The sequence below is a fragment of the Brassica napus genome, chromosome A1, assembly GCF_020379485.1.
Source record: "Brassica napus cultivar Da-Ae chromosome A1, Da-Ae, whole genome shotgun sequence".
NCBI lineage: Eukaryota > Viridiplantae > Streptophyta > Magnoliopsida > Brassicales > Brassicaceae > Brassica > Brassica napus.
The window spans coordinates 9,583,756-9,604,030 of record NC_063434.1 but is presented as its reverse complement, the minus strand read 5'-3'; the positions used below and the strand labels follow the sequence as shown (position 1 = coordinate 9,604,030).

Genomic DNA, 20,275 nt, shown 5'->3' with positions numbered 1-20,275 from the left:
GAAGAAGAACAAAAAAAATATTTCTTCATCGTTGCGCCTCGTTGGTTTTTCAAATTCTTTCTCTCTGGAATCTCTCTCTCCCTCTCTCCTTCTCTCTAATATTTTTCTTCTCGTTGGCAAAAGGTTCAGTTTTTTTTTATTTACCTGATGGTTTTGTTATAAATTTCTTTTTTGTTTTTTCAGTTTTATTGTGTTCATTGTTTTTTTCTTTCTGTTTGGCTAATTGTTCCGACAAACTTTCCATATCTGCAATGTTGAGAGATTCTCCGTTATAATTTTTTTTTCAGATTCCGAAATGTGTCTGTGAATTCTAGGGAAACCAATGACTATACCGCCGTCTCCTACGATGAAAGCTACACCTGAGGAGACGATGGAATCTCTTAGCCAACATGATGATGCGTGCGAGAGGTTGAAGGATTATAAGTCTCCGTCCCTTCCCTCTCGACGCACTTCACAAATGCCGTCGAATCGCCAATCGCTTCCGACGAGCCTCCGTGATACGATTTGTCCGGAGAGAGAGACCAAAGAGAAGGATTGTAGGACAGAGCCGATCTCGGAGCCTGAATGGGTCAATAACGTCGAGTTTTTCATCACCAAGGTGAGATTACTTCTTTTGCAAATTTCGCTGATATTAATGAATACATTATTACAGGTTTATTGCGTTTTTAAACTGCTTCTCTGTTTTGATTATTACAGAAACTTGGTGTTTGGTGTCGAGGTCGTAATGGGGAGTGGCACTTGGGGAAGATACAATCTGCTTCGGGTGATGCGGCTTGTGTTGTCTTGTCCACCACGGAAGTAAGTTCTTTTATTTTATTTTTTTATTTCATATAATATGGATTTGTAATATTTGGTTATATTTAAAGGTTGTGGAAGTATCAATGAAAGAGATTCTCCCTGCAAACCCAGATGTTTTGGAGGGAGTTGATGACCTTATACAGCTTAGTTACTTGAATGAACCATCTGTTCTTTACAACCTCAGAGTCAGATACTCACAAGACTTGATTTACGTGAGTTTGCTCCAAAGAAAGAAAAAAATCTGGTTTTGTTTTTGATTGTTCTTCATTTTTTTTAAACAGAGTTTCATGTTTCTTTTCTTATAGAGTAAAGCAGGACCAGTTCTGATTGCAGTGAATCCGTTTAAGAATGTTCAGATTTATGGTAACGACATTCGATCAGCCTATCAAAAGAAGGCTTTGGTTGCTCCTCATGTTTATGCAGTGGCTGATGCAGCTTTTGATGAGATGATGAGAGGTCAGCATAAGCATCTTCTTTTTATATTTTTCATGAGTTTTCTATGGTGTTGAAATAGTTATTATCTGGTGTTTACATTTTGATTTGTCCTTTATTCAGAGGAGAAGAACCAATCTATTATCATAAGGTAAGACGAGGCCCTCTATTTCTGAATGTTTTTTTCTTTCTAATATTTGATAGGAATAACTAATTGATAGTATCATTCCATATAGTGGAGAAAGTGGAGCTGGGAAAACTGAGACAGCAAAATATGCAATGCAGTACTTGGAAGCTCTTGGTGGAGGTAACTTTGGGGTGGATAATGAAATCCTAAAGACTAACTGTATACTTGAAGCTTTTGGGAATGCTAAAACATCAAGAAATGATAACTCTAGCCGATTTGTGAGTAAATTTTACATTACATTTCTTGATGTTTTTAGCCTATGAGTAATTTGAATAATAACCATTTCTTGAAATTTGAAAGTTTCATGTCAGCCAATAAGTGTAACTCACTTTCTGTAAATCGGTAAGTGGTCTGGATTCATAGCAGATCTTAATTGATGCAGGGGAAACTGATGGAGATTCATTTTAGTGCAAAGGGAAAGATATGCGGAGCCAAACTTGAAACTTGTGAGTAATGAATTTAACATTTGTCTGATTCTTTGTCATATTTTCTTATATATTGAGCTCACATGCATTTTTGTTTCCGTTGGTGCTAAATTACCACAGTTCTGCTAGAAAAGGTAATTTTTTTGTTGAGAAGTTTTAGTCAAATTCCACAAGTTAGCTATTCATGGACTAATAAGTAGTCTGTTTGGATCAGTCAAGAGTGGTTCAGCTGTCCAATGGCGAGAGATCCTACCATATCTTTTATGAATTGTGTGCAGGTGCTTCACCAATTCTTAAAGGTAACATTTCAAAGTAAAATGTAGACATATATAAACTTAACTTTCTCATGGCTGAGAGCCAGAAGTTGCTAGACAATTCCTTATGGTTTTACTCGCAGAGAGATTGAACCTTAAAGAAGCAAGTGAATACAACTATTTGAACCAGAGCAACTGCTTAACCATTGATCGCATCGATGATGCTCAGAAATTTCACAAATTGATGGTAACTCCTTCTGTTTCCTGTGCCTTTCTCTGTTTCCAATGTAGTAAATGCCAAAATTTTGTAATTTCTGTTGGATTTCCCTCCTTAAGCCCAAAACTAATTAAATCATAATCAAACCTTAGCCCAAGAAGAAGAAACATCTAGAAAAAGGTGGAGAAGTATAGAAGAAGAATTGTGTAGAAGAAGAAGAAGTGTGTAGAATGTGTTTAGGATAAGATCAAAAGAAAGTTCTAGAAGTAGCTTGTACATACCCCTCACTAGTATAAATAGGGGTGTTTAGTTCTCTTGTAATCATCCAGAATCAAGAAAAATAATAGAGAGAAAACATTTCAGCAAGAGTTCTAAAAATCTCCAAGAAATCTCCAAACACAAGCTTTAGTAGAAAAATCCCTTTCCTAAAATACGAAGGTTATCTCAAACAAAAACCGTCTACATTCCATCTTAACCTCTCGAAGAAAATATTATCCGCTAACTTTCCCAACAACTGGTATCAGAGCCGAGTTACCGGTTATCTTTGAAGAAGTGAAGATGGAGGCCACCGTTACCTTTGAAGGTGATATGTTCAAGCTCACGACGGACAACTTCTCTTATTGGAAACCGATGATGGAAGATCATCTTTATTGCAAAGATTTGCATGAGCCCATCATCATGAAGGATAAGCCGGAAGGAAAGGATGATAAAGCATGGGAGATTCTTAATAGAAAAGCGGTTGCCGTAATACGCAAGTATGTCGACCGATCTCTCTTTGAACATGTCTCTACCTACACAAATGCTTTTGAATTATGGACAAAACTTGAATCCATGATTCAAAAGAAAACACCTCGAAACAAAGCTCTTCTTGTTCGACGGTTGGTAAAGTTAGAGTACAAGGATGGCCAGAGCATGATGGAGCACTTGAACAATTTCAAGGGGATCGTAAATCAACTTAACAAAGTTGATATGAAGGTTGAAGACGAAATGCAAGCCCTTTTACTCCTTAGTTCACTACCGGAGAGTTGGGACACACTAGTTGTCACTCTAAGCAATTCAGCACCGGAGGGAAAGCTTACCATGGACACCGTCACTGATAGTCTTCTAAATGAAGAAGTTCGCAGGAAGGAGCGAGGTTCGAGCTCTTATTCAGAAGCTAACATTGTTGATAGACGGGGTAGAGAAGAGACTCGTGGTCACAACAGAAGCAGAGGACGAGACCAATCTCGAGGAAGATCCAAGTCACGTCCAAGAGTTACCTGCTATTATTGCGGCAAGCCGGGTCACATGAAGTCGGAATGTCGGTTTTTCAAGAAAGACAAACAAACCGGTAATATCAAACCAGACCGGTTCAATCCTACAAAGAAGCATGAAGACAAGACTACCACCATTGTGGAAGACCAGAGCGAAGAATTATATCTCATTGGAGAATGTAATCTTAGCTCTGATGATAGTTCATGGATCGTTGATTCTGGTGCTTCTTTTCACGTCACCCCTCATGGAAGCTTCTTCACAACCTACCAAAGTGGTGACTTTGGTAATGTTCAAATGGGAAATCAAGGAAGAAGCAAGATCGTTGGAAAGGGGGATGTTATTCTTACATCAAACACAGGATGTAAGATAGTTCTCAAGGATGTAAGGCATGTTCCCGACATTCGACTCAATCTCATATCAACCGGGAAGCTTGATGATGCCGGTTTTGATAGCCACTTTGGCAGTGGCAAATGGAAGCTAACCAAAGGAAGTTTGATCATGGCTCGAGGAAGTAAAGAAGGCTCATTATATGTGACTCAAGCCAAGCTTTGCAAGGAAGAAGTAAATGTCGCAAGTGATGACATGAATATATGGCACCGAAGACTCGGGCATATAAGTGAGAAAGGTTTAAACATACTTTCTCGCAAGAAACTTCTTCCCGATATGAAAGGTCTCTCTCTCTCACCATGTCATGATTGCTTAGCCGGAAAACAACATAGAGTCGCTTTCCGAAGATCGTCTACGCCTATGAGAAGAAAGCATATTCTTGATCTTGTGCATACTGACGTATGTTCCATGTCCGAGAAATCCAATGGAGGTGCATCATATTTCGTCACCTTTATTGATGACCATTCAAGAAAGGTGTGGATACATCTTTTGAAAACAAAAGATCAAGTTCTCGATGCTTTCAAGGAGTTTGTAGCCCAAGCAGAACGAAGTACGGGTCAAAAACTCAAGTGTGTTCGATCTGACAATGGTGGAGAGTATCGAGGTCCCTTTGAAGCATTTTGCAAAGCTCATGGAATCAGAATGGAGAAGACACCACCAAAGACGCCGCAACTGAATGGGCTAGCTGAAAGAATGAATCGAACGATCACAGAAAGAGTTCGGTGCATGCTCTCTCACGCTAAACTACCCAAGCCATTTTGGGGAGAAGCCATAAAGACTGCAGTGGACGTCATAAATCTCACACCATCAGTTCCTTTGGAAGGCAATGTCCCGGAGGAAGTTTGGTCGGGTAAGAAGATCTCTTACAACCATTTGAAGGTGTTTGGGTGCAGAGCGTTCGTCCATATCCCTAAGGATGAACGAGCCAAGCTAGACTCCAAGACTAAAGAGTGCATCTATCTTGGGTCACCAAGAGATGATTTCGGCTATCGGCTTTGGGATCCGGTTAACAGAAAAGTTATCCGGAGCAGAGATGTTGTTTTCTTCGAAGATCAAACAATCGAAGACATCAACAAATTAAAGAAACCAAAGCTAAGGGTTGTAAGGAATGAAGATTCTTATAAGTCCCAAAATCATGAACAAGTGATTGGAGATGATGGCGAAGGGGATCCCATCATGGATCCGAATGGTGATGAAGGTGAAGAAGAAGATCAAGTGGAGCCAGAGGAAGAACATGAGCCAAGAAGGTCTGGAAGAGAGACAAGACCATCTGTAAGATACTATCGAGATGAGTACGTCAATCTTACAGATGAGGGGGAGCCTCAAAGCTATGAAGAGGCCATAGGAGACACTCATAAAGATGAGTGGGTTGAAGCCATGCAAGATGAAATGCAATCCTTGCATGATAATCACACTTACGAGCTGGTGAAGCTACCAAAAGGAAAGAGAGCCTTGAAGAACAAGTGGGTGTACAGGTTGAAGTATGAGGAGAGAAGCTCAAATCCAAGATACAAAGCCCGATTGGTTGTGAAAGGATTCAACCAGAAGAAAGGCATAGATTTTGAAGAAATATTCTCTCCAGTAGTGAAGATGTCCTCTATCCGAGTGGTTCTTGGTCTAGCAGCAGTTCTAGACTTGGAGATTGAACAACTCGATGTCAAGACGGCCTTTCTACACGGTGAACTCGAGGAGGAGATCTATATGGAGCAACCTGAAGGATTCAAGGTTCCAGGAAAAGAAGACTTGGTGTGCCGATTAAAGAAGAGTCTTTACGGCCTCAAGCAAGCCCCAAGACAATGGTACAAGAAGTTTGACTCCTTCATGGTGGATCATAACTTCAAGAAAACCAAGAATGATCATTGCGTTTTCATAAAGAAGTATGAAAGCGGCGACTTTCTCATATTATTGCTCTATGTTGACGATATGTTAATTGTTGGCCAAGATCGCAACAAGATAGCCGCATTGAAGAAAGATTTGGGAAGGCGTTTTGCGATGAAAGATTTGGGGCAAGCGAGACAGATTCTTGGAATGAAGATCACTCGGGATAGACCAAAGAAGCTTCTATGGTTGTCCCAAGAACGATATGTTGAAAAGGTGTTGGAGAGATTTAACATGCACAAAGCAAAGCCGGTGAGCACTCCACTTGGTGGACATTTCAAGCTAAGTTCAAAGCAAAGTCCAACAAGTGAGAAGGAGAAAGAGGAAATGAAGACTACCCCATATGCATCAGCCGTGGGAAGTCTCATGTATGCTATGGTGTGCACCAGACCCGACATTGCCTATGCTGTAGGAGTTGTGAGTCGCTTTCTAGCGAATCCAGGAAAGGAGCATTGGAAAGCAGTTAAGTGGATCCTACGCTATCTACGAGGCACAACGAAGAAGTGTCTATGTTTTGGCAATGGAAAATTGGTGTTGAACGGTTACACCGATGCAGATTGGGCTGGTGATAAAGATTCAAGAAAATCAACATCAGGATTTGTAACTACCTTTGCAGGGGGAGCTGTTTCATGGCAGTCGAAGCTACAAAAGTGTGTTGCCTTATCTACCACGGAAGCAGAGTATATCGCAGCAACGGAAGCGTGCAAAGAGATGCTATGGATGAAGAACTTCTTACATGAATTGGGAGTGAAGCAAGACAAGTACAACTTGTTATGTGACAACCAAAGTGCTATTCACCTAGCAAAGAACCCAACGTTTCACTCCCGCTCGAAGCACATCGACATTCGGCATCATTGGATCCGAGAAGTTCTTGAAGAGAAGTTCATACATCTCAACAAGGTACACACAGATGAAAACTGGTCAGATTTTATGACCAAGGTATTACCGCTTAAGAAATTTGAAGATTGCTGCAAAGGCACGGGCATGGCGACTGTTTCGGGCTAAGTCGGGAAGGGGGAGATTTGTTGGATTTCCCTCCTTAAGCCCAAAACTAATTAAATCATAATCAAACCTTAGCCCAAGAAGAAGAAACATCTAGAAAAAGGTGGAGAAGTATAGAAGAAGAATTGTGTAGAAGAAGAAGAAGTGTGTAGAATGTGTTTAGGATAAGATCAAAAGAAAGTTCTAGAAGTAGCTTGTACATACCCCTCACTAGTATAAATAGGGGTGTTTAGTTCTCTTGTAATCATCCAGAATCAAGAAAAATAATAGAGAGAAAACATTTCAGCAAGAGTTCTAAAAATCTCCAAGAAATCTCCAAACACAAGCTTTAGTAGAAAAATCCCTTTCCTAAAATACGAAGGTTATCTCAAACAAAAACCGTCTACATTCCATCTTAACCTCTCGAAGAAAATATTATCCGCTAACTTTCCCAACAACTTCTTATTTCGTTAGAGATTGCTTTGTCATTGTAGGAAGCTTTCAACATTGTTCAGATTCCTCAAGAACATCAAGAACGTGCATTTGCACTGCTTGCAGCTGTCTTATGGTTAGGGAATGTATCTTTTGAAGTGATTGACAATGAAAACCATGTGGACGTGGTAGCAGATGAAGGTAGAGTACATTTTCTTGTCCTCTATCATGTTGAATTACTGGACTAATGATGCTTATTATTTTCCTCTTGCGTATGACAGCTGTCACTAACGTAGCTATGTTAATGGGATGCGACTCAAAAGAGCTTATGGTGGTTTTGTCTACATGCAAGCTCCAAGCTGGTAGAGATTGCATAGCTAAAAGACTGACACTGCCACAGGCGACTGATATGAGGGATTCACTAGCGAAAATCATATATGCAAGCCTTTTCAACTGGCTTGTTGAGCAAATAAACACTTCACTTGAAGTTGGTAAATTAAGGACAGGAAGATCTATTAGTATCCTTGACATATATGGTTTTGAATCATTCAAGGTTCGTAACCTTGCTCTAGATTTGTTAGTCTTTTATTTCATTTTGACTGTGTAATAATCAGGTCTCGTTGGTTTTAGAATAATAGCTTTGAACAATTTTGCATAAACTATGCAAATGAAAGACTGCAACAACATTTCAACCGACATCTATTTAAACTTGAACAAGAGGTGAGATTCTTCTCTCTGAAGCCTAAACTGTATGTAAATGTGTTTAAGCTTATCAGTTAAATCTTCACTGTTCAGGAATATGAAGGGGATGGAATTGATTGGACTAAGGTCGAATTCAAAGACAATCAAGAGTGTCTAGATCTTATTGAGAAGGTAATATCTAGCGTGCCATCTTTAGATTTGGTACTCAATCTTGTTTTTTTTTCTTCTATATTTTTTAAAAGACCATCTTGCACATATGATTGCTAGTGCAGAAACCCATTGGTTTGGTATCACTACTAGATGAGGAATCAAATTTTCCAAAGGCAACTGATACAACGTTTGCCAACAAGCTGAAGCATCATTTGAAAGCTAACTCTTGTTTCAGGGGAGAAAGAAGAGGTCATGGCTTCAGAGTTAGTCATTATGCCGGAGAGGTTAGTTTATAACCCAAATCAAACAACTTAACGCTGCATGTTGTTTAGCTCTTATATCAACTTGGGGTACTTACGAGAGTTTATTTACATTGTGTTGTTTAATTAATAGGTTCTCTATGATACAAATGGCTTCCTGGAAAAGAACAGAGATCCACTGCATGTTGATCTTATCCAACTTTTGTCATCATGCAACTGTCAATTACTGAACCTGTTTTCTTCTAAGATGCGTGACAAGTCTCTTAAGCCATCCTTGTCGGAATCCATGAATCAAAGTGTTATTACAAAGTTTAAGGTAACATGGCTTGAGTTTTCAGTTGTTTATTTATGAAATAATCATCCCTTTTAAAATCTTTTGAACCTAAAAGGACCATTTTAACTCACTTTTCTGCGTACAGAGCCAACTATTCAAGCTGATGAACAAGTTAGAAGACACCACTCCTCACTTTATTCGATGCATAAAGCCAAACTCAAATCATCTTCCTGGAGTTTACGAAGAGAATCATGTTCTACAACAGCTTAGATGTTGTGGCGTTTTGGAGATTGTTAGAATATCAAGATCAGGTTATCATACTAGGATGACACATCAGGATCTTGCAGCAAGGTTTGGTCTCTCAACTTTCACTGATCCCCTTTTTGTTGATAGTTCTCCTGTTACAAACAACTCTCATGCATTCCTAAGCTTTTTTTTTTTTTGTCATTGTTGGCTTGTGCATGGATTAGATATGGATTCTTACTGGACACAAAACTCTCCCAGGATCCACTTAGCACATCAGATTCTATTATGAAACAGTTCAATCTTCCTCCTGAAATGTATCAAGTTGGATATAGAAAAATATACCTTCGAACCGGGCAAGTAAGTTATTTTTACCTGAAGATATATTATGAATTGGTTTCATTATCTATCTACAATAGTAACACTTTCATATCTGTATTCTAATAGATTGGCCTACTTGAGGAAAGAAGAGAATATGTTCTGCAGGGTGTAATTGGATTACAGAAGCATCTTCGTGGTTACAAGTCTCGTGAATACTTCCACAATATGAAGAAATCAGCATTGATACTTCAATCTTGTAAATTGTTGACATATGTCTCATGTTAACTTTATAGATATGCTTATTTAATTTTTTGGCTAACTTGTTCTGTTTCTACAGATATCCGCGGTGAAAATGCCAGGAGAAACTATATTGCGATGCAAACACCGGCCACAGTTTCCTCAGAAGTAACTAAAGAGCTTGATGCAGTCATACATTTGCAATCTGGTAAAAATCGGTATCTGATGGCATCAAAGAACTTTGCCTTTCTATCTTGGATAAATTTTTTGAATCAGTTCACTCTTTATGTAGTGGTACGGAGATGGTTCGTTCGTAAGCAGTTAAAAAACAGTGTGGAACTGAAGAAACAATCACACAATGAGAAGAAAAAAACGAGAAGAAAGTCAAGGAGGAAGGTTTCAGAAGTCAAGGTAATATTTTTTTTTGCATGATGTATGTTATTACTATGTGTCTCTAAGTTATCTAAACTTTATTACCTTTCATGTTTAGGATCTTCCTTTAGAGCAGTTTCAAGTCCAACCTTGGGATCTAGCTGATCTCCAGAGCCGGGTTCAGAAAGTCGAAACAGCTATAATGCAGAAGGAAGATGAAAACACTGCATTGAAGGAGGAGTTGCAACGGTTTGAGGAAAGATGGATAAAGCACGAAACAAGAATGAAGTCAATGGAGGAAACATGGCAAAAACATATCTCTTCAATGCAGGTAAAAGTGGCTAAAGAGTGTTACACCCATCACTCATTTATACTTATGATTGTAATATTATCTCTTTACCTTCAGATGAGTCTGGAAGCTGCATGTAATATTATGACTCCAGACAAGACTGCAAGTCACGGTAATGACTCAGAGGACACAATCTCCCCTGGAACTCCTACAAAAGAGCTCAAGGGTGGTAGCTTGGATGATATTAAGGATATTTATGTAGAAGTTGATCAACGTAGAGTTGTATTTGATGAAGATGTGAAGCGTCATGTGGAAATAGACGAACTGGAACAAGTGTCGATTGCAATCGAGAAGCAGCATGCAGAAGAAGAACTCAGTAGACTGAAGTCAAGATTTGAGAAGTGGAAGAAAGATTACAAAGCGAGACTACGAGGGACAAAGGCAAGGCTCCGGTTAAATGGACACAGGAACTGGTGCGGCAAGAAAAGCTTTTGAAGTTAGATCTCGTTCTCATAATCATCTCATGTACCGAAATTCATATTAGTTTTAGGAGTTTTAACCATGTAAATTCCACAATTTAATCAAATTAACTCTCTTTAGAGTTACAAGCTAACCGTAGGGTAAGAAAAAAAAACAAGCAAAATTGATCTATGATCGCATGGTTTCACACAGAGTAAATATTATGCTTCTGTCATGACTATGGACTTTAATTTGATGATTAATTCAGCTATTGTAGCCTCCAAAAAACACTTGTGTTTTCATCAACTTGAAGGTGGAGGATCTATTTTACATCTATTGTTTAAGCAGCTAGTTGGATCTTACACAATGAAGCAAAGAAAAGCTACTATCTAACACCTTAAGACTAACTCGTCCTTTTAAAACTTTTTGCACAATGTGTGAATGTTCTTACAGAATCAGCCTTGAGTATAATTCTTTAGCTATGTGTGGAATATTAGGACATTCTTTAAGCTATCTTTCTAATAAAAAGGTTACAAAATTTGTTGAAATGCATCTTTCTTAGCTATGTTTTGGGGTTTTATGTAGTTTCATTAATAAAGTCAGCAGTTGTTTTCTATTTGCTTTTAGATAAATAATTTATTTGCAAATAATCACAATCAGATATAAAATTGTATACTGTTATACTATGATGATACTAGTAATCACAATCCAGTCTGCTTTTGAACTTATGTGCAAAACTTACAAAATCAAAATCACAATGCAAAGACTAGTTTCAACATTTTTTCTTCTTTTTCTTTCTTACTCCAAAAGCAAACAGAAAAATGTTAAGTACAAACCGGAACAACGATTGAAAATGACTGAAAATGCTAGAATGCATTTTGATTTAACACTAAATAGATCCAAATATAGACTTGATTATTATCACAATATGTCTGAACTGGTTAGACTGTTGGTCCGGACGCTACTTCACCAGCTGATCCCTTAAAGAGTAAAATGGTAAGGTTGCCAACGGAGAAATGGATGAAGCAGCCACTACAATGAGTCAAGAACGATCCGAAATGCGTCCCCGCAATACACTGCCACCCCAATCCGTATTTTCTATCAAATTCCTGAAAATTTTGAAAAAATATATCAAAAATCTGTATACCAATGACCGGGAAAGCTACTGGTGGAGTTTGTTATAACATTCAATTTCATAATTTAATTTCATCATATATGTAGACGGTAGGTACATACATGTCCAATCAAAATTTATACGCTGACACACACTAAGGTTATATTAGAAAATATTTATACATGTACAGAAAATTTTATTTAAGAACCTTCTTGATGAAACGGGCGATTTGAGTGGGTTCGGTGACATCAAAGCAATCAAGGGCTTTGGCAGCCAAACTAAGAGCATCTTCCTTCATTGTTTGCTTCATATCTGTCTCACCCATCACTGCTTTCCCTTCTAACATCCTTTTACTTTTTTTTAAAGTGATTATTTAGCTTGAGAAATATAAGAGAACCAAGTGAGGTTATGCAACGTATTTATGGGAAAAAATGACAGGGTGGAATGTGAATGAAGCTCCTAGATAGTGGTGGAGATTTAGTTGGAAATTACAAGAAGTTTGTTTTGTTTTTCGGCTGGTCGTGTAAATTCATCAACCACATGGATTTGCATGTACAGGTGATATGTGGTCAAAACAAATCATACAATCGATTTCAAATATGAATTTATACAACATATATCATTAGCTATAATCATTAGCTGATCATTGTATTTGGATTTGGTTCAAGGGTTATATTTTTTTTGGTCCCATCACAATTTTTTTGAATTTTCTTCTCTTGACAATTGTCTTATAAATTAGGGTGAGAATAACTTTTTAGAATAAACTTCTAGTTATCCCTATTGAGCTATATAATATAGTTGAAATATGGTAACTATGTATATGAGAGTTAAGTACACATTAAGCAAAATCCCTCTGATCTCCTGTACAAAATCACCAGTATCGGAAACGTGTCATATAATGCATATCATATGTTTTAAAAACAATGTTGCTCTTATATTTTATATGCACTGATAATAGTACGATATTGTAATATATGTCACACACAAGCAGTCAATGAAAATATAAAACTAATGATATTTAAATGAATGACATAAGTTCAATAGTATATTTTTTGCGTCAATGTTCAAGTGTCCGGTTGATGTTACCGTACAAATCATGGTTATTCATTCAATCAGTTTCTAATTCAAGATCATGTTGAATATTACACATGTGACTTGCCATTATTTTTTTAGAAAAAGAAAAGAAATTCACTCCTCCTAATTTGGGATGTTTTGTGATTCTGTTGTAAATAAAACAAATTGTGAGTGGATATGGTTGGACAAGTGCACAATCAAGATTACAGGAGCAAAATGAGTGAAGGGAAGAAGAAGGGACAAAACATATGTGGCTGTCTTCCTTTTGGAAGCTAATTGTTAATTCACAAAATGGGAAAAAATCAACAAAACAAGAAAAAATTGGAATGGAACTCATCTAACCAATCGAAGTCAAGTTTAATTAAATTTGGAACTCATAAATAATAAATAAGAAAATAGAGTCGATGTTTTTTTTTCATCAAATAACTTCCAACTCCAGTTTTTATGAGTGTCCGATATTTAAAAATGGTTGTTATAAAATTAACTGAAATTGAATTTTATTAACTGAAATATGTAAAACAGGTTATACTTTTTAGATCACTTCCCAAAACTCGCTCATGATTAACTTACGCTGCCTTCTTTGGTACTCTCTTGTGTTGTTGTGTGTGTATTACTCCACAATATATGCATATAAGTATTATCACCGATCACGTACAGTGAAGATCTAATCAGAGATCCCAAAGAAAACAAATAGAGTGATATGATATCCTATCAAATAGTCAGTGATTAGTAGTTGTGAAAAACAAACAAAAATATTACACACACATGGCGTCGGCTCTCTAACTTTAACCTAACTTTTCCGCATATTTTTTATTGAAAACTTAAGAGCATGATTAATGTGAGTTTTTAGGTAAGGTTCTTAACATAATATAAGAAATTGATATTTAAGAACCGGTTCTTAGCTTTTTTATTTAAAAGTTAAAAGATGGTTTCTTATATTCCGTTAAGAACTTCAACTTAAAAATTCCATTAATCATGCTCCAAGTATTTGCACACACATTGCATGGGATCTCTAAAATATTTCCACACACAATTAATTAAGATTTGCTTTACTACACAGGTAGGTGTCGTAGGTCTCTCTCTTTAACTGTATAACACACAATGGGATCTTTAGTTGCTTTGTGTGGACGCAAGGTTTTTATGCAGTGAAATCGGCAGTTCAGTCAGAACAAGCTGACCACCACACCAATGTGGCTGCAGCTAATGCAAATCAGCTATGTTTAGTGTCAACGGTAGCTGGGTCTGTTTGTAATGTTGAATAATTCTTTTGTTGTACATTTACTTTTAGAAGGACTAAACATACATATCAATTGTATATTTGTATGAACTATAAAATCAGTCTGTTTTTCAAAAAAAAAATTCCCTATATATTTCTTTTGCTCTTTGTTCTATTCTATTCATTCCATCAGCAAGCTTTTGATTCCAAAAGTGTTAAATTAATGTGTATTTTATCTATTAGTTTAATTAATACTAATAAGTAGTGAATATTTGTTTTTCCTTTTTTATTACAGAAAATAAGAAAGTTCGTTGCCGACATCGAACAACCATACACCTGTCTTAACAGACGTGTCACTGACCTTTCTTCCCTTTTTTTTTGTTCACGATTCACTGAGCTTTCTTCCCTCATACCAATTCCAAAGCCTATATAAAGAAACTTTCCTAAAATATTTGTCAAACATTACCTTTTCTTTTTAATTTGCCAAACATTACTTTGATTTAACTAATAGGAACATTACAGCTTTCGCCACCAAATCTTGATCTAAAATTATATAAATAATAACCAAATCTTTAATCTAAAATTATATAAATAAAATAAATAACTTTAGTAAAGGAGACTTTGCCGCCTTTCTCTCTTTACCTCTCGACGTGTTAGCCTTTTTTTTCTTCCTCCTCAAGATTCTCAATTCGCTGACAATCTCACAATTTCTCGGGAAAAAAAAACATCTTCTTGATTCTCTGTTTCGTTTTCTTTCTCCGCTTTTCCTTCTTTCTAAATATATCTTTGGGAGGCGAAGAGACGGGCAGTTTCCTCCGATGTCGCGCCGTCTTTTCGCCTGTTTTCGCGGCAAGAAACCCTCATCCTCCACGACTAAACCTGTCTCCGGTAACAACTCCGCCGCCGTCTCCGCTGACGTTCCTGCCGGCGACGGACCCGTTCTCGTCCAGCTTTTCTCGTCGCAGGGATGCAAAACGTCGCCAGCGGCGGAGATGCTGATGTCCCGTCTCGGCCGAGGTGATTTCGACGCTCAGATCCGTGGAGGAGAAGACGGTAGTGGTTCTGGATCTCCGGCGATGGTTCTTGTCTTCCACGTTGATTACTGGGACTACAAGGGTTGGAAGGATCCGTACGGGTCGAGCCAGTGGACGGTGAGGCAGAAGGCGTACGTGGAGGCGTTGAATCTTGACACGATGTTCACTCCGCAGCTTGTAGTCCAAGGAAGATCTCAGTTGAACGAAAACGAGGAAGAGACGCTGCTCAAATCTATCTCGGAAGCTCCTAGGTTTGCTTCTCCTGCCTTCAAGGTGAGTTAATAATATTCTTCTGATGTTTTGAATTTAGTGATGATTTTGATGTGAAACACTCTTTGGCTGCTGGTGAATGTGGTGGCAGAGATTCACAAATATAGGTTTATTAGCAGATTCGTTATGAGGACTAGGAGGAATTGGGGTTATGATTTGATTAGAACTCAGGTTTATGTGATATCAAGGTGATTGGTGGTCAATACACTGAAACAAAGTTATGAATGTTGAAAGCCTCTCCATGTGAAACTTGCATAATAAGTTACTTTGATTGGCTCTTTACATATAATTTTTTTCTTCTAACATAGCATTTTCTTGCACGCCGTGAATCTGTGTTAGAATAATATGTGTCTTAGAAATTATTTGGTTTCTTAATCAAAGAGTTGCTTTTAGATACAGGGCAATAATCTTTTGTCTTAGTAAACAGACGGTAATTTCTTGAAGATAGTTAATAAGTATATAGCATAGAAGGTAGGTTTGTGAATGAAAGGTAAGCTTATATGCCATTAGAATAACCGAGTTTTGATGATAGATAAAGTTCCTAGGTTCTTGACTAATTAAACGTCTATGAGAAACTTTTGATCAAACTTGTCTTCTTGTAGATGTATGTCATATTAGCTACATAGCTAAACTGTTTTGAAGTCAATGAGTTCATGTTAGACAAGCTAACAACAATGTGGCTCAATATATTTTTATTGCTGTCTTTCTCTCTACACATGTAATAATTGATCAAAATAGTCTTTTATTTCTCTCTTTTGCCAGGCGAGTTTCCAGAGACCAACCTCAGAGACACTGCAAGTATCACTAACGGGAGCTTTGAGGACGAAAGTAGACGGGGACGGACTAGACATAATGGTGGCGCTATATGAAACGGGGCTAGTGACAGACTGTGAGAGAGGAGAGAACGAAGGAAGAATGTTGTCGAATGACTACGTTGTAAGAAAGATGGAGAAGATGTGCACTGTGAAAGACGTAACAGCGAAGAAGTCAGTGTCGGGGACTGCTCATTTCACGCTCTGGGATGGATTCAACAGCAGCAAATGTGGTGTCGTTGTCTTTCTTCAGAACTCGTCTCTTCATATCTTTGGTACTCAGAGTTTTAAGTTGCCTGATGAGATTTGAGTTATCCCTCTTACAATCTGAAAACTTTTGCTTTTAAAAATGATTTGTATTTTTGTCGCTCATATTTTTCGCTTTGTGAAGAATTACTGTTTGTACAGTTATATATGTGTGACTCTTTACAGGGTTTAGGACTAATATGTGTTTTTGATTTCCATTATTCTTCATGCTTAATCATTTGGATGTTATTTCTGTAACCATGGAAGTTCCTGACAGGGCATCACCGGCTCTGGACCATGTTAAGTGAAACATTTTCAACAGGTTTCCAAATTTTATGAAAAAAATTACATACCAATAAATTCCCAAATAAAAAAATTTAATCTCCAAATTTGTAAAAAAAAAAAAAGATTTTACATAGACACAGCTACAGACCCTCAAAATCTCAAGACCGGCAGTGGGTTCAGACCTTAAACTCATAAATCTCTCACATGTCATATTCGGCTATTTGGACGTTTTGAGTTGAGCCTTTTATAATTGATAGTTTTGTCATTCTGTTTACAGAAAAGCCAGTCCTGAGAGATGTTGTATGCACCATTTGAATGTGAGAGTGTTACATAACCCAACGAATAAAATACTAACATACAATGTGTGACGACGTTTTAAGCGACAGTCAGATTCTACTCTCTTTTGGTATCTTACCATTGAAACGACGACGTTTTACCGATAAATCTCAAGAAGGGCTCAAAGCCCTGCTGCTATCATCATCTCTCCTTGCCGATGATGATGAATCTCTGATGCGCAAACGCGGGAAATGAGACCTTCACTGTCCCAACAACACCAAACTCCATATCCAGCCGAAAGCTAAAGCAAACCAAACCTGATGATGTCAAAGCTATCTCTTTTCCGAGCAAATTCACTTCCTTTCCCAGTCTTATCTTCCTACTCAGCTCGTTTCATCCCTAAACCCTATCCCACACCTCCTAAAACCCTCATCCTCTGCGCCTTCTCCACCGTTCCGTACGGCCCGTCTCTTCTGAAAGGGAAGAAGCCTTTGCTAAACAACCTTAGATTAGCTTCGACCCGTCGAGAGAGAGATGCCCATCGACGCAAAATCGGAGATTTCGAAGACCCAATAGAGAAAGGTGAGCTCTTGGACGAAGACGAGTTCACTAGGATTTTCGAGGTTTCCGCGGTTCGAGTCCCGGCGAAGGACTGTTTCGCGCTCGAGAATCGTCTCCGTGGCCATCTCCTTAACTGGCCTAGGATACGCAACATTGCTAGGGTTCCCGGAGATGAAATCGACGAAGACGTGGTGAAGCTATTAGGCCGTGAGAGCGATGAAGAAGATGGAGAAGAAGAGAGTGTTGTGGATTCTGTTGACCGGAGGATAAGAGGGAAAGCAGAAGGGGATGGGGAGAGATTGAGTACCGTGTTGCATAGAGATCAGCTCGCTAAGACGTTTAACTCAACTGGGTATCTCAAATTCAGAAACTTGGCTAAGATCTCTAGACCTAAGAGGAAGAGGAAGACAGAGAGAGCTGAGGGGAAGGAGAAGGTAAACAGAGGAAGCAGCCGCAATGAGTTTGCTGTGGTGGAAGTTGTGGAAGATAGAGGAGGGGATGAGGATTTCGAGGGGTTATTAGGAGAAGGCTATGGTGGGAGTAGAGGAAGGTGGAGAGGTTCAACAAGGTTGTTGCTTTTGGATGAGAGATATTCCGGTGATGAGGAAGTTCAAGACTTGCCTGAGGCTATCAAGGTGATAACTCCTCTCTAAAGTTAGATCTCTGGTGGAGGAATATCTTAGAGAACTATATGGCTTTCTGCTTGATAGGTTCTGTTCGAAGAAGCTAAAAAGACCGATGCAAGCTTGAGTTTCGAGTTAGTGAAATGTAGACTGACTCTGTTCTATGACTATTGGCCAATGAATGAGGTAAATGATGAGACTTTCTGAATTTGGAAGATGGAGTTGGTTTGTTTAGAGTGTGTGTTGGTGTAGGTATTGGAAGCTTTGCTACCAAAGGGTATGATTGTGCCTTCAGCATTTGAGATGGTCGGTCATATTGCGCATCTCAACTTAAGAGATGAGCATCTACCTTACAAGAGGCTCATTGCTAAGGTGATTAGTGGACATTGCTTAAGTCTGAAACAAAAAAAAAGATCCCCAGCTACAGAAATTTAAATCTTGTGAGTTGTGTTGTATTTTTTTTGCTATTTATTGTCAGGTAGTTCTGGATAAGAATCAGCCAAAGATACAAACGGTTGTGAATAAGATTGATCCTATTCACAATGACTTCAGAACAATGCAGCTAGAGGTTTTAGCCGGAAACCATTCCCTGGTGACCATGGTTGTTGAAAATGGACTGCGCTTTCATGTTGATTTAGCTAGAGTGTATGTATCTTCTTCCTCATTAATGAATCTCTCTTAATACCAAAATATATTTTGTCTTTCGAGTGATGACTGGAAAGTATGTGTTCATAACTTGACAACTCTTTTTATATATTTTTTCTGTGTGCTAGATACTGGAATTCGAAACTTGGGACAGAGAGACAGAGGCTTCTCCTTGGCTTCGACCAAAATGACGTTGTCTGTATGTTTGCTACTTATCTAACTTTAAGGGTACACCATGAAAAATATTGCTATTGCTCTCTATAGAACTCTCCACTTATGATTTAGGACCACACTCAACATTGTTCCTCTAGTTTCTGGCAAATATCCTAATTGTTGGTCTTGAATCTTGCTGCTATATGTTGCATAAGAAGCATAAGTAGTTGCATCAATTGTCTTATCGGTGTTGCTAGTTTGCAGTTCTTTTGTCTGTCTTGGTGTTGCTGTGTTTGATTTCAAATTACTATGTTGTTACTGAACAGGTGATGTTTTCGCTGGAGTGGGTCCAATCGCACTTGCTGCAGCAAGAATAGTAAAACGTGTATACGCCAATGACCTGAACCCTCATGCAGTAGAATTCATGGAGCAAAACAGTGTTGTTAATAAGCTCGAGAAGAGAATCGAGGTTAATACAAACTCCAAGCACTTTGTTTCATACTTTTCTGAACCAGTTATACAAGTCTGAATCTTCTATCTTTGTCTAGGTCTTTAACATGGACGGAAGAAGATTCATAAAGGCTATGTTTTCAAGTGATAAGGGTCAAAAAGTCACCCAAGTAGTCATGAATCTACCCAAAGATGCTGCCGAATCTCTAGGTTTGAATAAGTTTCAACTATCAGCTTCTTTTTTCTTGCTCACAGTCACCTCTTAACTCCTTTAATTACGCAGATGCATTTCGAGGAGTATACAACGACAGGTATAGAGATGAAGGCTTATCTTTCCCAACCATCCATGTCTATGGATTCTCCAAGGCTGCTGATCCAGAGTTCGACTTCCACGAGGTCTTAACCAATGAAATAAACCTCCAAAACGCTATCTATCTAATCAAATTTAAAACCATTTATCTAACTATTGATTTAATGTCTAATCTGCACAATGTGGTTTTGAATTTTTGCAGCGGATACGGATTGCTCTATCAGAGGTGGCCGTGGACGTCAAAATGCGGAAGGTAAGACTCGTGGCTCCTGGAAAATGGATGCTATGTGCTTCCTTCATACTTCCAAAGAGTGTAGCCTTCTCAAGAAAAACCATTAATGTAGATTAAGAAAGAAAGGGCAATACATGGCAGATTATAGGGTCACATTTGCAAATACGAAAATTGTATTGTACTTTCAGCCTGTTATACTTGCAGTGTCTTGTTGAAGAACGAGACAACTAACAAGTGAAAGGGACAATAGCTTCCGTTATAATTATTTATCTTCAATATGGTTTTTTAATTTCTCTCACAAGACCAAGTCACAAACCCTTTTTAAAAGCTTTCTACTCTTGGACACAGAATATCTGGTGCTCAGATTTGTCTCTGTCTATTGGACGGTCCAGATTTTAACATTGTTTCTGATTCTGTCCCTC

The 20,275-nt window shown here is 38.2% G+C and overlaps 4 protein-coding genes across 5 annotated transcripts; 3 read left to right on the top strand and 1 right to left on the bottom strand.

Annotated features, from left to right (window-relative positions):
* The first annotated feature begins 31 nt into the window (after positions 1–31).
* On the top strand, positions 32–11,046 carry LOC106360572 (myosin-4). The gene is made up of 24 exons (XM_022717614.2): positions 32–123; positions 288–598; positions 697–798; positions 867–1,010; positions 1,104–1,254; positions 1,354–1,381; positions 1,467–1,635; positions 1,800–1,863; positions 1,963–1,976; positions 2,057–2,141; positions 2,240–2,343; positions 7,308–7,446; positions 7,527–7,798; positions 7,876–7,965; positions 8,041–8,118; positions 8,220–8,381; positions 8,491–8,673; positions 8,777–8,982; positions 9,102–9,234; positions 9,322–9,451; positions 9,533–9,640; positions 9,725–9,843; positions 9,923–10,135; positions 10,211–11,046. The coding sequence occupies exons 2-24, from the start codon at positions 323–325 to the stop codon at positions 10,586–10,588; spliced, it is 3,348 nt and encodes a 1,115-aa protein (XP_022573335.1). The 5' UTR covers positions 32–123; positions 288–322; the 3' UTR covers positions 10,589–11,046.
* A 201-nt stretch (positions 11,047–11,247) lies between these two features.
* Positions 11,248–12,796, bottom strand: LOC106375914 (dynein light chain 2, cytoplasmic). Its single transcript, XM_013815934.3, has 2 exons — positions 11,875–12,796; positions 11,248–11,661 (listed from the first exon to the last, which is right to left on the bottom strand). Exons 1-2 carry the CDS (start codon positions 12,010–12,012, stop codon positions 11,494–11,496), a joined length of 306 nt encoding a protein of 101 aa, XP_013671388.1. The 5' UTR covers positions 12,013–12,796; the 3' UTR covers positions 11,248–11,493.
* A 1,622-nt stretch (positions 12,797–14,418) lies between these two features.
* Positions 14,419–16,553, top strand: LOC106445829. The gene is made up of 2 exons (XM_013887470.3): positions 14,419–15,263; positions 16,023–16,553. The coding sequence occupies exons 1-2, from the start codon at positions 14,775–14,777 to the stop codon at positions 16,380–16,382; spliced, it is 849 nt and encodes a 282-aa protein (XP_013742924.1). The 5' UTR covers positions 14,419–14,774; the 3' UTR covers positions 16,383–16,553.
* A 407-nt stretch (positions 16,554–16,960) lies between these two features.
* On the top strand, positions 16,961–20,129 carry LOC106445818 (tRNA (guanine(37)-N1)-methyltransferase 2). 2 transcript variants are annotated; one of them, XM_013887459.3, is made up of 9 exons: positions 16,961–18,075; positions 18,151–18,249; positions 18,316–18,435; positions 18,542–18,708; positions 18,837–18,907; positions 19,188–19,330; positions 19,410–19,521; positions 19,595–19,707; positions 19,824–20,129. In XM_013887459.3, exons 1-9 carry the CDS (start codon positions 17,200–17,202, stop codon positions 19,968–19,970), a joined length of 1,848 nt encoding a protein of 615 aa, XP_013742913.1. In that variant the 5' UTR covers positions 16,961–17,199; the 3' UTR covers positions 19,971–20,129. The 2 variants fall into 2 exon arrangements, 1 of the variants encoding a protein (XP_013742913.1); XR_002663987.2 differs by lacking the exon at positions 19,824–20,129 and having other exon boundaries at positions 18,837–18,936.
* The last annotated feature ends 146 nt before the right edge of the window (positions 20,130–20,275 follow it).

Bases quoted from the DNA above. Each gene is read 5' to 3' on its own strand.
- LOC106360572 (XM_022717614.2), top strand. From the start codon at position 323: ATGACTATACCGCCGTCTCCTACGATGAAAGCTACACCTGAGGAGACG. The intron at 7,799-7,875 runs GTTCGTAACCTT...CGTTGGTTTTAG, and splicing joins ATGGTTTTGAATCATTCAAG to AATAATAGCTTTGAACAATT. The intron at 9,844-9,922 runs GTAATATTTTTT...TTTCATGTTTAG, and splicing joins GGAAGGTTTCAGAAGTCAAG to GATCTTCCTTTAGAGCAGTT.
- LOC106375914 (XM_013815934.3), bottom strand. From the start codon at position 12,012: ATGTTAGAAGGGAAAGCAGTGATGGGTGAGACAGATATGAAGCAAACA. The intron at 11,662-11,874 runs GTTCTTAAATAA...CAAAATTTTCAG, and splicing joins TCGCCCGTTTCATCAAGAAG to GAATTTGATAGAAAATACGG.
- LOC106445829 (XM_013887470.3), top strand. From the start codon at position 14,775: ATGTCGCGCCGTCTTTTCGCCTGTTTTCGCGGCAAGAAACCCTCATCC. The intron at 15,264-16,022 runs GTGAGTTAATAA...CTCTTTTGCCAG, and splicing joins TTGCTTCTCCTGCCTTCAAG to GCGAGTTTCCAGAGACCAAC.
- LOC106445818 (XM_013887459.3), top strand. From the start codon at position 17,200: ATGATGTCAAAGCTATCTCTTTTCCGAGCAAATTCACTTCCTTTCCCA. The intron at 18,908-19,187 runs GTATGTTTGCTA...GTTACTGAACAG, and splicing joins CGACCAAAATGACGTTGTCT to GTGATGTTTTCGCTGGAGTG. The intron at 19,522-19,594 runs GTTTGAATAAGT...TTAATTACGCAG, and splicing joins AGATGCTGCCGAATCTCTAG to ATGCATTTCGAGGAGTATAC.